Raw genomic sequence first — 13,144 nt, 5'->3', positions numbered from 1 at the left:
ATTTCTGAGATGTCCTGGCAAAATTGCTTCGTTTGCAATGCACAACGGCTGTTACAAACCGACATCTGCAGCCTGGTAGATGATACAAATGAGCTGGTGAGGTGCCCGACGTGTTAGAACTGCCGTGACCACTGAGCAAGCGACAGCAACGTACAGGGTACAGGCTCTCTCTTCCTTCTGTGTCACTCTTCTTCCGCGAATGGCCGGGCTGTTGTGGTGTGCGCGTGCATGGTGCACCGAATTTACTGTGGCCGTGTCGCTGGGATCTGGGCAATGCTGCTCTGGGGAGAGGAACGCCTTGAAGGCCTTGGGCAGGCAGGCGCTTATGATGGAGTCTGCTAGCGATTCAATGTCACTCAGTTTTGCGGGGCTGTGCCTTTGGAATGCAGGGGCTTTCAATTCACTTCTCACTGTTGTCGCCGTCAGCTCATGGTGAACGTTCAGTTGCTCAGACATCTGTGTGAGGTTTTTACTGTGAACATGCTTCTCTCAACCAAATCAAACCGGCTGTCACCTTTGTGGCGTAAAAGGAAAGCTCTTTCCTTCAAGGAGAAGCTGGAGATTCTGAATAAAGTTGACGGCAAACTGAAAAGACAGCGCAGCAACTTGGAAAAAGAGCTCGGCCGCCTGCTGCCGCGGACGTTGGGCACCACCGTTCGGCAATAGGACGTGATTTTGTAAAGCGTGCAGCGCTTTGGCATGAACATCAAGAAGGCCAAGACAGCCCAGCATGTCAAGGTTGAAAGCATCCCCCTGACGTGGTTCAAAGATGTGACGGTGGCTGGTGTGAATGCGACGAAAAAGAGGACCATGGCAGAAGTGAACAAGCACTGTTGACAGGCAAAACCCTGCATGCCCTTGACATGTTGTGGCATGCAGTGAGCTTGGGCACCACGAGTGAAGAGACGAGCGCAAAGTTTTACGCACTCCAGAAGGGACTGCTCGGCGACATGGAGGTTAAAAAAAAGAAGAAAAAGAAAACATCACGAGTTTCTTCACATGAATGTAAAAAAAATAAACGAAAACTTTTTCTTGGTGCTCAATTCCTGATCTGTGTTGGTTCACATAAGGGGGCAGTTGGGTCTTTGGGGCCGAAAAACTGTCAAAAAAAGCGTTTTCTCAAAAATCGCATTTTTGGCTTCCACGGCTATTTTTCTACCAGTCTGTAAATTTCCTCATCAAAAGGCACCATGTTTTGTTGTTATTATATTATAATAGCATTTTAAAGTGCACTCTACAGCTTAGTTAGCGCAGCATTCGATGGTGAAACAGCACTTTTCTTGCAATGCAAAGCTAGCATTTCATCCTCAGATATCTTGGCACCCAGAGCAGGTACAACTTTAATCCATTTTGCTTCTGATACCGAAATTTGTGGAGAATACAATGTTGGAAACAAATTTTTCAAATGGAGGCTTTGGAAAATTATTATTGTATTCAATTGGCACCACCTGTGAGCCATTTCTGGCAGAGCGCGGGAGAAGCGAAGTTCCCTGTGTTGTAAAACGACCAAAAATAGCTGAATCAAAAAAGTACTTCCTATGTTGTATTCTTTAGTCATTTGTCTGCCTAGCCACGTGGTAATTGCCATTCTGTATGGAGTGGTAATTTTGTAACTGTGACCCAAAATAATGGCAATTAATAATTAATTAACTCAAAATATAATCAACTTACAAAAAATATAATGGCAGATTTGAAATCAGCACAAAAAACTCCATAACACAGTGCAGTTTCATTAAAACTGGTTGGTAAATAAAAAAAATAGCTCTAAGACCAGTCTGCCCCCATAAATTTCAGGTGATAGGAATATTTTTCGTGGTCCCGCGAGATTTGTATCATCGAGATTCCACTGTAATGGTCAGCCATTTTTTTCCTTCACACACACCAATTTTCCGCAGCATCATTTGTGAAGGTTCCCACAAGTTTTCGAAGTTCAAATTCAAGGACAAAAGTCCTTGCAACAGGAAAAAAGTGGACGACACAAGGGCGTTGCAAGGAGCCTCGTCCCATCTGCCTGTCGTATACTTTTGTCCTGTCGCAGTTACACCAAGCGCAATTCCTGATGAAGCAGCACCAACTATTGCCATTTGTCGTCCTTTGGAAGGTCCTTGCATGGCACTCGTTCAAGGGAAAGAAAAATTGGTTAGGGGGAGGAAGTTCACCAGTGCTGATAACATACTACTGTGTGCAAGTTTCAAAAGCTCCTGTATGGGTTTCTCCCACGTCAAGTGCTCCGAACAGACCCACGTGACTGCACCAGTCCTTTAATTGTTGTAGTCACCTTCCCAGGAATGCAGGTAAAACATTTACGTCAACATTAAATGTTGAAAAAAAGAAGGAAGAAGACACGCATGCACACAACTACACTGGGCGGACTAAATGAACACCGAATCAGCCACCTCTGTGTCAAAGCACGCCTGATGAAGCAGCAGTGAATACCAACCTTGTTCCACTGCCAAGGTCTCGAAGAAGGCCTCCTGATCCGTCACCTTCTTGATCTCTTCGGCCAGTGAAGTGTCTGCAGCAGGCACAAGACCAGGCATTCGCAATGTTACTTCTCAGTTCTTTGAGATAGAGTTGAACCTCGTTATAAGAGGCATAGATGCAAGAGACAATCGTGTATAAGCGACACTACTGACCCACATGGATGGCCGCCCTATCTTTTTCATTAAATTGACCTCTCTTATAACAGACATCGGATGTAGAGGATAGTTGGTTATAACAGACAAGTTATCCTTCAATTTTGGTCAACAAGCTCGCTTGTAACAGACATTTTAACTTCAGATGCGGTGCCACCAGTCACGAACTGCAGCTGAGTCTGTTGCGTAATCGAAGGGGACGACAGACGGCTGCAGTAGATATTTGCTATAACTTCAGCTAGCCCACAGTAGTTCAGTCAGCTATGAAACGATGACGAGAAGCCCTGCAAATAGAAATGCAACGTACAGACGTGGTTAAAGCTTACTGCCATGCAAACGAGCACGACTGCGCAGAGGGCTCTCCCGATCGCGTAGCTCCCTATCAAAAAGCATCGCAGATGTGGAGTCCTGCAAGTTTGATGAATAGCCAGAGCACACAGCAGAAAAAGCCGTGCACTCTGGCTATTTGTCAGGCTTGTGGACTCTACATCTACGACTCATCTTTTGCAAACAGTATAAGGACAGAAAGCTTGTAGAAGGTGTAGTAAAGACAGTGTAACTACAGTCATGAAGCAAACAAGTATACGCCTCGAGCGCGGCCTGTAGGGGCGCCACTGAAATCCCCCTAGCGGCGCGTTTCGAAAGCAGCCGCGGGAGTCCGCATCCCGCTCCCCAGTGCCGCCGCTGCTTTTGCGGCACGTTTACGACTGAGATTTACCGTTTGCGAACGTTTGAAATCCATGTTTATGTGAGCAATCACTCTGTTCGCAAATGAGGTGTGTTTACGAGAGTTTAAATGCTGCTGACGCGATCTTGGTGTGGTATATTCGGTCTGGCGGAACCGGCGTATGATGGAGCCGATTGTAGCTACACTGACCTGAATTTACTATCCGTGCCTCCGTAACAACCGGTTCCTCATATGTTCACGCTATGGCTATACACAACGATTTAAATCGGTTTTGTGCGCTTACATAATAAGCGGAGCACTCATACCTGACAGCACGCCAGTTACGTTAGCCAATATTATACCTCAGATATTGATTACCACCATTTACAAGCCAGTCTGTGTTAATTGCGGGAATATTCAACAAAAGTACGATGGATAATGCATAAATATACTCGGGGATCAGCACACGACAGAGTCGTCTTTTCGTGAGGTGAGCGCCCGCAAACATTCATCTGCTACATATATCCTCTGCGAGCAGCGCGCAGACGGGCTTAGAATATAATCCGCGTCCGCGACTAAACGCTTGTTCGAAATATCGTCATCTGGCACAGGGAGCCTGCAGAATAAAGCAGAAACTGAAATCAGAGGGACTTTACACATACCACACTCTTCCAACGACACCTTTCATGGCTTGTTGAACAGCCTACCCTGTATACTTCCAAAAATGCGCCCGCCGTACGATCAGCTCTTAGTTGAAGTAGAAAAACAAAAGGAAAGTGAACGCGAGATTTGTGTGTGGGATTACTAAACTGTTCATTGCTTGATTCCGGCCCGCATTTGTACACAGCGTCCCCCCCCCCCCCCCGATGTGTCGCGAAATAGCAGTGCATTTCGCGTATAGTTGGTCTAGTGAACCCTACCTGGCTTAAGTTTCGATGAACGTCTTTAGCATGTCAGAAGCTGCACTGTTTTTTTTTTCATTTTCGTTACAGCTATTATGTTTTTTTTTAATTCCGCACTTGCACAGCATTTATTTTTCCGTGATTTCATTAGCTTGCCTTGGTTCTTGCTATATGGCGTGTGTGGACATATTTAACGACGCACAGGCTTGGAATATACTTAACATTTTCGCATGGTTTATATTCTTAGAAAAGGCATAAGTTATTGTCCGGGATTGGGTAATCCCACCCCAGAAACATATTTTTCTGCGACGTATATATTCGAAACGAAGCCGCATTCGTTGTCCGCGCTGCAAAATGAAGCCAACCTCTCATTGTGCCAGTATCAGGTCTAAACGAGGGGACAGTAGAATTCATTTGTGCCTGATGTTTTGGAGGTGACATGGGTGATATGTTGCTGCCGTCGCCGACGCCCGAAAGAGCGGCGACGAAGCGCGCAGAACCGCGTCCCCGGGTAGCTCTTGCAGGCGATCGCGTACTCATAGAAGATGCAGCTGCTTTTTAAGTGACCTATGCGCACTCTTTGCCTATAGACGTCACCATAACAAGTTTTTTTAGGGCGCGGAAAGGCGAAAAGAAGCGAAACAGAACCAAAACACTGCACGAACCCCTATCAGCCACGCAGCGCAAATCCCGTCAACGCCGCGGAGAAGCGGCGGCAGGCGGCGCAGCGATCGCGAAGCTCGAGGCGTATTCAGAACTAGTTCACAAATTATGAGGGCCAAACATAAATTAGAATGAATCTTTTGCAACATGCTCTAGCGTTATGTTGAGGTTATTTTTGTTGTACGGTGCCCACACTGAACTAGGGGTTGATCAGTTAGTGAAAACATGGTTCCCTGTTTATAGGAGACCCCTCATACAAGAGACAAAAACTGATTGATTGTAGGGTTTAACGCGCCGACGCGACGCAGGCGATGAGGCGCGCCGTAGTGGAGGGCTCCGGATTAATTTTGACCACCTGGGGATTTTTAACATGCGCCGAAATCTCGTACACACGGGCGTTTTTGCTTTTCGCCTCCATCAGAAAAGCGGCCGCCGCGGCCAGGAATCGAACCCGCGAAAGAGACAAAAACTGCTCCCCAGTATGTGCCTCTCACAAAGGGGTTCAACTGTACTGGTTTTCGTGGCAGTAAAATGACAGTGCAGTTTTCAAAGTTTCCGAATAGTGCCAGTACTTGATTTGCAGCCAAATCGAAGATTGTGCTCTTCACTTTCACGTTCTAAAGTGTTGAATATTCTCACATGCCTACTTAAAAGTGAACCAAAACAACAGCAAAGTTTACTTCAAAAATGCAGTCAGTGGTTGTTTTAGAAAGGTGGAGACAATCATGCCACTGTCAAACCAGTCCAGCACAGACCCATGTTAGATGATTCAGTGTGGCAATAAATGGAATTGCGAGCCACTTGCGACAACAAAAGTCGGGAGGGGGAGAGATGTGATGATTAGACAGCACAACCGCACACCACGTCACAGTGAATGCATTGCAGCACGCGAAACGTGACCGAGCTTGTACCTTTGCAGCCTGAAATAAAGCGTCAGGACGCGTTCCCAATGCTGGTTGCATGCTTCTTATGTTTAGTTCCTTCTTCACAGTGCCACTAGAAGACAGTGCCACCCTCCAGTTTCACCGTACAATCCAGTTTCACCCCACAATTTTCTTTACAGCTTTCAGCCCTCATCCTCCTCCTTCCCACCCAGGGGCCCTGTAGGGTAAAACACTTCCTGCAGCTAGCTAATGACAAAAGCTAATTACAAGGTTGTGGGCTAACGTACGGGATAGCAGAGGACCCCGGCTAGCTTTGCTAGAGAATGCTACGCGCCGTACACTAGCCCTGCGGAATCCGAAGACTCACGCACGGGTTCAAGTACTCACATGCGGTAGACAGGCTCCGGCAATCCAAAGTGAGGCTTTATTGCCTGGCAGATACAGTGCATACACCAGACAACACGACTATCGCTCGCGGGGAGACAGTGGCTCCTGTCGCTCGCTCAAGCCGCTGGGCTCAGACCTCGATATCCGTCATCACGGCCGCGGGAGCAGGGGAGGCATCCCGAGGCGACCGATCAGGGCAGAATCTCTCGGCAGAGTCCGTGGAGCCAACTGGGTTCACCGTCATCGGGGCATTCGGCGTAGGCACAGCCGAGCCAACCGACTCCGACCAAATCGCCCAGTCGACTCCCCGCCGGAGCGCTCGTTCGTCCCGCAGGTCAGCTCGGAGGGGAGAGGAGATCTTCCCCAGGTCGGGGAGAGGGTGGCGCTAAGGAAGGTGACAAACTGGTCCTCCTTCCCTCGCGCCCTCGCGCACACGTTCGCGGCAAGCCAGTTTGGCGCGTCGCGCGGGGTCATGAAGAGGACACGACCTACGTGACGCGCCGGCTACCCAAAATGGCGGCTCCCAGCTCGCGGAAACATGTGCAGGCGAGGCGTAGGGGAACACGGGCCCCCACAATCCCCCCCTCCTCAAGACCGAGCCTGCACCGCTTGGACAACCGCTGCCGAGCAAAAGTACAACACACCCCGAAATTAACAGCACTCGCCCCCGGCCAACAAAGGTCCGCAAAGCTCCTAACAGTTCTCCCATCTCGAAGCAGCACCACACCACACGCACAGTCCACGACACACCTTCAGTCCAGCGCGTCTTGTAGTCACCGGAGGTGGGGCAGCCCAGGAACAGTAGGTCAAGGCAGCAGATGTAAACAGCAGGCGAGAGCGGCAGGTGTAAACCGCAGGCCGAGGCAGCAGGCGGGCCGACGTCTCTTCAGACGGGAGGGGCCTCTTAAGCCAGTCGTTCGTCCGGCAAGGCCACCAGCTTCCGCCGCAGAGACGGCCGCCATGGTTGTGAGGGCACAAGAAGAGCCAGTCGACACGGGGTCGTGGCCTCGACAGTGTGCAGGCCGGGCCCGCCAGGGACCAGCCCAGAAGAGCAGCTTTTGGAGTGCTCGTGTGCTGCCAGTGAAGCGCCCGTGGCAGGTGCCTTGGAGAGGCATCAGGTGTGCCTGCTCAGGAGGCCGCATCTCGATCGTCGCTGGACCGCGTCAAGCGGGCTGCGGCCTGGGGACGGGGCCTGGGCTGCCGGGGATGGTAGGCACCAGCAGCTTCCGGAACCGGCGGCGTGTGGTGTGGCTGCGGGCGACATGACCAGACCGGGGGCCAACGCCAGGGGGGACGTGCTGCAGAAACAAGTCGGGAGTAACGGCAAAACAACGCCCAACTTCCCTGCTGCTGCTTTCCGAGAGGGAAAGCGGAACAGGGTGCTCGGGCCAGGCTAGGGCCAAACAAAAGGAACCCTAACACTGGTGCAGCGGTTCGATAACCCGGAATTTCATGTGCTCAGGGCAGAAGGCCGCCCCGGTATCACACGTACTGCATTCGAAGTTATCAAGCCAAACCACGGTGTGGCAGAACTTAAAATGTAAGCCTTAGGCCGCACGCGTGATCAGCCGCCCGCGAGTCGCGTAAAGAGCTCAAAAATCGCTCTTCGCAGACTGCGCGGGATAACCACCTTGAAGGGGTCAGAGGCCTCCTCCGATGGGATGTATATCAGCAGAAATTCCCCTTAGGTTGAGCAGAAACGTAACCTACAAAAAAGAAAACAGCAAAAAACGAACAAAGCAAAACTATCAAATAAGCAAATAAACACGCCTGCAGCAATACGAACTGCTTTGCGCTCGGCGCCGACAGCAATACGAGCTGTTAGCGGACGCCACGGCGGCCGCGCCGCCCCCCTCCTCAGACTTTCGGCTCTTCCTGGCCTGTCAATGAATCGGGTTCACAAATATTTACAACTTGGTGCCGACAGCAATACCAGCTGTTACCGGACACCCGGTGGCCGCGCCACCTCGCTCCATCTCAGAGCACGGCTCTTCCCTGAGCCCAACAAAGACAACAACAACAACAACAAAAAACAATATATCCATATAAAATGCAGGCTATTTACAAAACGGATAGTTCTGCTCACCCTTAAGGAACTCTTCACTGCTGAACACCGTACGGGTGGTAAGGGGGGGGGGGTGTTGCCCGGGATTCGGCGCGGGGTGGCAGCCGTCCCTTCAGGGCTCCCTTTGTTAAGGCACATTCCCACTGGCGATGCGCCTCGTCGCGCGACGAAAAGCAACGTCGCAAAGCGACGAGCCGGCCGTCGCTTTTCGGCGTTTTGCGACGGCGGAGCCGATCGCTCTCGGTCCGAATTCCCTCGTCGCGCGACGGCCCCGCAAAACCGGTAAGCCAATCATGGCCGCGGAGTAGGCTGACGTAGCCGGAAACGAAACGTTTCTTTACATCCGGTATGCAAACGCTGCGTGCGGGCGGGCCAGGAGTCAGGACGAGCCGCCGCCTCCACCGCCGCTGGCTCGCTCGGCCAGGCGCTTGGCCCGCTATCGCTGTACCCGCCGGGTCGGACCGGCAAGCAACTTCCCGTGTGCATCGGTTCTTTGGTCAGTGGCTTCAGCGTACGCGTGCACTAATCAACGAATAGCGTGGAACTCATCAGTGTGGAGAAGCGTGTATGGATTGTAAAAGCAAGTAATCATCGTATAGAGCTAGGTGGACAGCGAGACGGTAGGTTGACTTGCAGCCTCATCGTTCTATTGGCGACTGGTAAACACGCGTAGAGTTCGGTGGCGTCAGAACTTTGCGCCTGTGAAAAGAAGGGACATTTGTGGGCCGTGATGCGGGTGTTGTGGCGTGAAAGCAAGCGTGTGCATTTCTTCGTGCAATAATATGTTGAAAAGAGCCTTCTTGAGTTTGTCATTTTCTGCTCCTCCCGCAACCCGCAAATGTTTTCGGCATTGCTCCAGGTTAGTAGCATGTGTTTTAGTTTGATTTCTACCTGCTTTTGTCGCGTAACATCATTTTCTTTGACTGCGAATGGTTGACGCACCAACGAGGTAGTACAAGTCGGGAAGCAGCTGCGCCGAACGCAGTCGCATCATCGCTCATCGCAAGTGCGAACACCACCTCAAGGCCTCATCGCGCGACGCGCGCCGTCGCGCGACGAGACAAATCGCCAGTGGGAATGTGCCTTTACGCTGCGCGATGGGAGGGTGCGTGGGGCGCCGCGAGATGCGGTGAGCGCCCGCGCGAGCTACCGTCGCGGCGGCGGCTCCGCAAGTGGGAGACATGGCTTCCCTGCCCGCTCGCGCGGCCTCCGGAGTGCAAATTTCGTCTCCGGCAGCGCTGTGTTTTTGCCGCGCGCGCGCGAGATATTCGGAGCGGAGCGCGCTTCCGATACCTCGGCCAGCTTTGCAAACGGGAGCAGGGCTGCATGAAAGCCTTGCCTACACCCTCCGTTAGCAATGTCAATCACAACTCCTGCATTGCCCTGACGTATTCGAGAAGAGACTCATCTCGGTGTTGAGTTCGCATCTCTAGCTCGTTCAACATGCGGCGCTCGTAATCTGGGGGCAGGAATTCGCTGCGAAAGAGCGCTTCAAATTCGCCCATCGTACGAGCGTCGCGTCCCACCAGCCGGTACCACCGTGCAGCCTGGGCGGTCAGCGATATAGGCAGAACACGTCCTATAATCACGCTGTCGTCCATACCCGACGCCTCCTGATAGCGGTGCAGCGCCTCGAGGTACGCCGTAGCACTCATGCGGTCAGAGTAACCGCCATACTCGGGTATTCTGAGGCTATTGAGCGGGCTGTTAGGCCTGACGCTCGGTTGTGCGCACACCGCGTTGATCAGGGCTTGTGCGAGATCGACTGCTGCCGAAGGCAGGGGTGGTTCCTCGCGAGACAACGCTGGCGTAAGGCAGGCGACGTGCGCCCTAGCCATAACCGCTTGCGAGGTCTGCATGTTGGGTACGTTCGTGGCGCAAACGCGCCGGCGAACGAGGCGACCGCCGCGCCGCTAGAGCCGTGAGGCTCGTACACGGCGGGGTCGGGTGCGCTAGAGCTGCGGCACAGCTCCTTTGCAAACATATCCGCTGGGTTGCTACGACCAAGGCCCGGAGGGCATGATCTCGTTGCAGCCCGTGGTGACGGCAGGTGGCCGCGAGAAGCGTTCCGCCCGCCGACACCGTGCGGCACGCCGGCATGAGTGGGATGATAGCTCCCGTGACTCTCCCGCGCGGCGCTTTGTTTGCCTGCTAGGATAGCGCTGCCTGGGCCCCAGAGGGGCCTGGGCGTAGTGGTGGCGGCCGACAGGCGCGGGACTGGGTAATCATCCCTCGCGCTGTCGTAGTGCCTCACGCCGGCAGAAGTGGGATGCGCGGCGTGAGGCACTCCTGCGCGGCGCGTCGGTTATCGGGGAGATCGGCGCCGCCTCGACAAAGCTCTGGCGTGAGCGCGGTGGCGGGCAGCAGCGGGTCGACAGTGGCGTCCCGCAAGCCGTTACCACAAGCAATCTCATCCGACAACCAGCCCTCAACTTCGGAATCAAGCAACGAGAAGCGGGGGTGCCGCCCTGTCATCGCAAAAAACCTTGGTTGGGCGCCAATGTGGGCTAACGTACGGGATAGCAGAGGACCCCGGCTAGCTTTGCTAGAGAACGCTACGCGCCGTACACTAGCCCTGCGGAATCCGAAGACTCACGCACGGGTTCGGGTACTCACATGCGGTAGACAGGCTCCGGCAATCCAAAGTAAGGCTTTATTGCCTGGCAGATACAGGGCATACACCAGACAACACGACTATCGCTCGCGGGGAGACAGTGGCTCCTGTCGCTCGCTCAAGCCGCTGGGCTCAGACCTCGATATCCGTCATCACGGCCGCGGGAGCAGGGGAGGCATCCCGAGGCGACCGATCAGGGCAGAATCTCTCGGCAGAGTCCCCGCGGAACATTCGCGCATCCCGCAGGTCAGCTCGGGGGGGGAGAGGAGGTCTCCTCCCGGCTCTCGGGGAGAGGGCGGCGAGGGAGAAGGCGACGACCGGTCCTCCTTCCCACTCGCCCTCGAGCACACGTTCGCGGCAAGCAGGTTCGGCGCGTCGCGCGGTGTCATGAAGAGGACACGACCTACGGGACGCGCCGGCTACCCAAAATGGTGGCTCCCAGCTCGCGGAAACATGTGCAGGCGAGGTGTAGGGGAACACGGGCCCCCACAAGGTCAAGGACAACGATTTATGACAAGGACTTATGACAAAACTAATGACAGATTTTTTTTCCCCCTGCATCTTACTCCCCTATAATTTTCAGATTCTGGCTGCCATCTAGTACTTCAACATCAGTTGTGAGGGCAGCACAGTATACAACTGAAGCTCCAGGAGTGTGGAAAGCTGTCAAAGTGGTTCCACTGTTACAACGTTCGCTGTAACCAAGCCAGGTCCTCATTGAAATTCGTTTCAAGTGCTATTTTCTTAACATATACCGTGACAGTTGTGCCACATCTGTTCACTGCAACCGAGTGCTTGTAATAACTGCAGCCACCATGAGATGGCTTGACCATGCATGTGCACATAAATATCCCGCTCAGCCAGACACCTACCTGGGTACTGATCGCCCAATCCCAGTAGCTATTCAAGTAGGTAAAAAAGCGAGAAGCGTGCGAGAGGGAAGGGAGACACTTGCGGTTGGCCAGGGACTTGCGCTTGAGCTGCATGCTGGGCAGCCGGTCCACAAACTGCTTGATCTCCCCAATGGTCTTCGCATCGTGACGCACCTGCATCGTATTGCGGGAAAGACGCGTTGGTAGTCTACTTACTCTTGCCAATGCTGGGACGATGCACAGAACAAAGGCCTTTACTATCTGTTGCATGAACGTTTGTAAAACCAACAAAAAACAATCACGAATGATTCCCTGTTTCAAAAGATTTAAGCTGCGCATTTAAGGGAAGGAAAAAGCATCAGGTAGAGAGAGATGACCAAATAATCGTTTTTTTCGAAAGTCACACATTTGGATTGCACACGTTATATTTTAGGCGTTCCGAAGGTTTCTAAAAACTATCGCAAAGTGCTTCAGAAAAGCATTTCAAGTCAACTGAAATTAAAAATGTTTGCGTGGGTTCACGAAAAGACAGCAACATTTGAAGTACTATATATCTCCTGAATGACACCACTGGGAACTGGCATCTCGGTAATGTTAAATCGGCTAAGCCCTCATCTTTCACTTCCCGGCTGCCCCTTTTATTTTCGCTCACTCACACACAAAGAAACCAAAAAAAAAAAAAAAAAAAGAAAGGGAATGAAAGAAGAAAACGAAAGCAAACGACAGACTTATTCTGAATCACAATTACCCGCTGCGGTGGCTCAGTGGCTAAGGCGTTGCGCTGCTGAGCACGAGGTCGCGGGTTCGATTCCCGGCCGCGGCGGCCGCTTTTCTGATGGAGGCGAAAAGCAAAAACGCCCGTGTGTACGAGATTTCGGCGCACGATAAAGATCCCCAGGTGGTCAAAATTAATCCGGAGCCCTCCACTACGGCGCGCCTCATCGCCTGCGTTGCGTCGGCGCGTTAAACCCCACAATCAATCAATCAATCTGAATCACAATTGGCTTAATGGCCAGAATCGCCGAAGCGGTCTTCCCAAATGGGCGCCACTATAACAACGGAAGTGCCATGACCACAACGCGACAGCAACTGCTGCACAGACCACGTGCTCACTGCACTTTCGCAAGTTTTTCCCCCGGTTTAGCTTTCGCGGTCAGCTTGGTTCCTATTCAACTTTATATCTGTTGCAGTACTGAACACTAATGCCATCGTGGCAATAATGCTTCCAATCACGAGCCACATTACGTGAGGTTGTTTAGCTAAGATGGGGGGGAGTTCATCAAAAACAATGTGGTATTGGCAACTTCACCATGGCACACCGTCGAGTGTGAAACAAGGTGCAGGCGTCTGTAACAGGGGTTTGTGAGGTGAACTTTTTGACTTACTGTGATAGTATAAAATACAAAGCTATGATGATGATGATGGTGATTGCTTTGTTTGACGGCGGGCTCGTG

The 13,144-nt window shown here is 52.3% G+C and overlaps 1 protein-coding gene across 1 annotated transcript in view; it reads right to left on the bottom strand.

Annotated features, from left to right (window-relative positions):
- Positions 1 to 13,144, bottom strand: part of LOC144147195 (vacuolar protein sorting-associated protein 33A-like) — a 65,862-nt gene that overhangs the window by 20,454 nt on the left and 32,264 nt on the right. Inside the window, exons 9-10 of the mRNA XM_077679265.1 lie at positions 11,774 to 11,864; positions 2,441 to 2,515 (exon numbers count right to left, since the gene is read on the bottom strand). Coding sequence (XP_077535391.1) covers positions 2,441 to 2,515; positions 11,774 to 11,864 — 166 coding nt within the window. The remainder of the gene's footprint in view (positions 1 to 2,440; positions 2,516 to 11,773; positions 11,865 to 13,144) is intronic.

The sequence above is a fragment of the Haemaphysalis longicornis genome, unplaced genomic scaffold (genome assembly GCF_048455015.1).
Source record: "Haemaphysalis longicornis isolate Haplotype H1 unplaced genomic scaffold, Haemaphysalis longicornis Haplotype H1 scaffold_7, whole genome shotgun sequence".
NCBI lineage: Eukaryota > Metazoa > Arthropoda > Arachnida > Ixodida > Ixodidae > Haemaphysalis > Haemaphysalis longicornis.
Note: the sequence above shows the minus strand (reverse complement) of the source record. Positions and strands in the feature narration are given on the sequence as shown.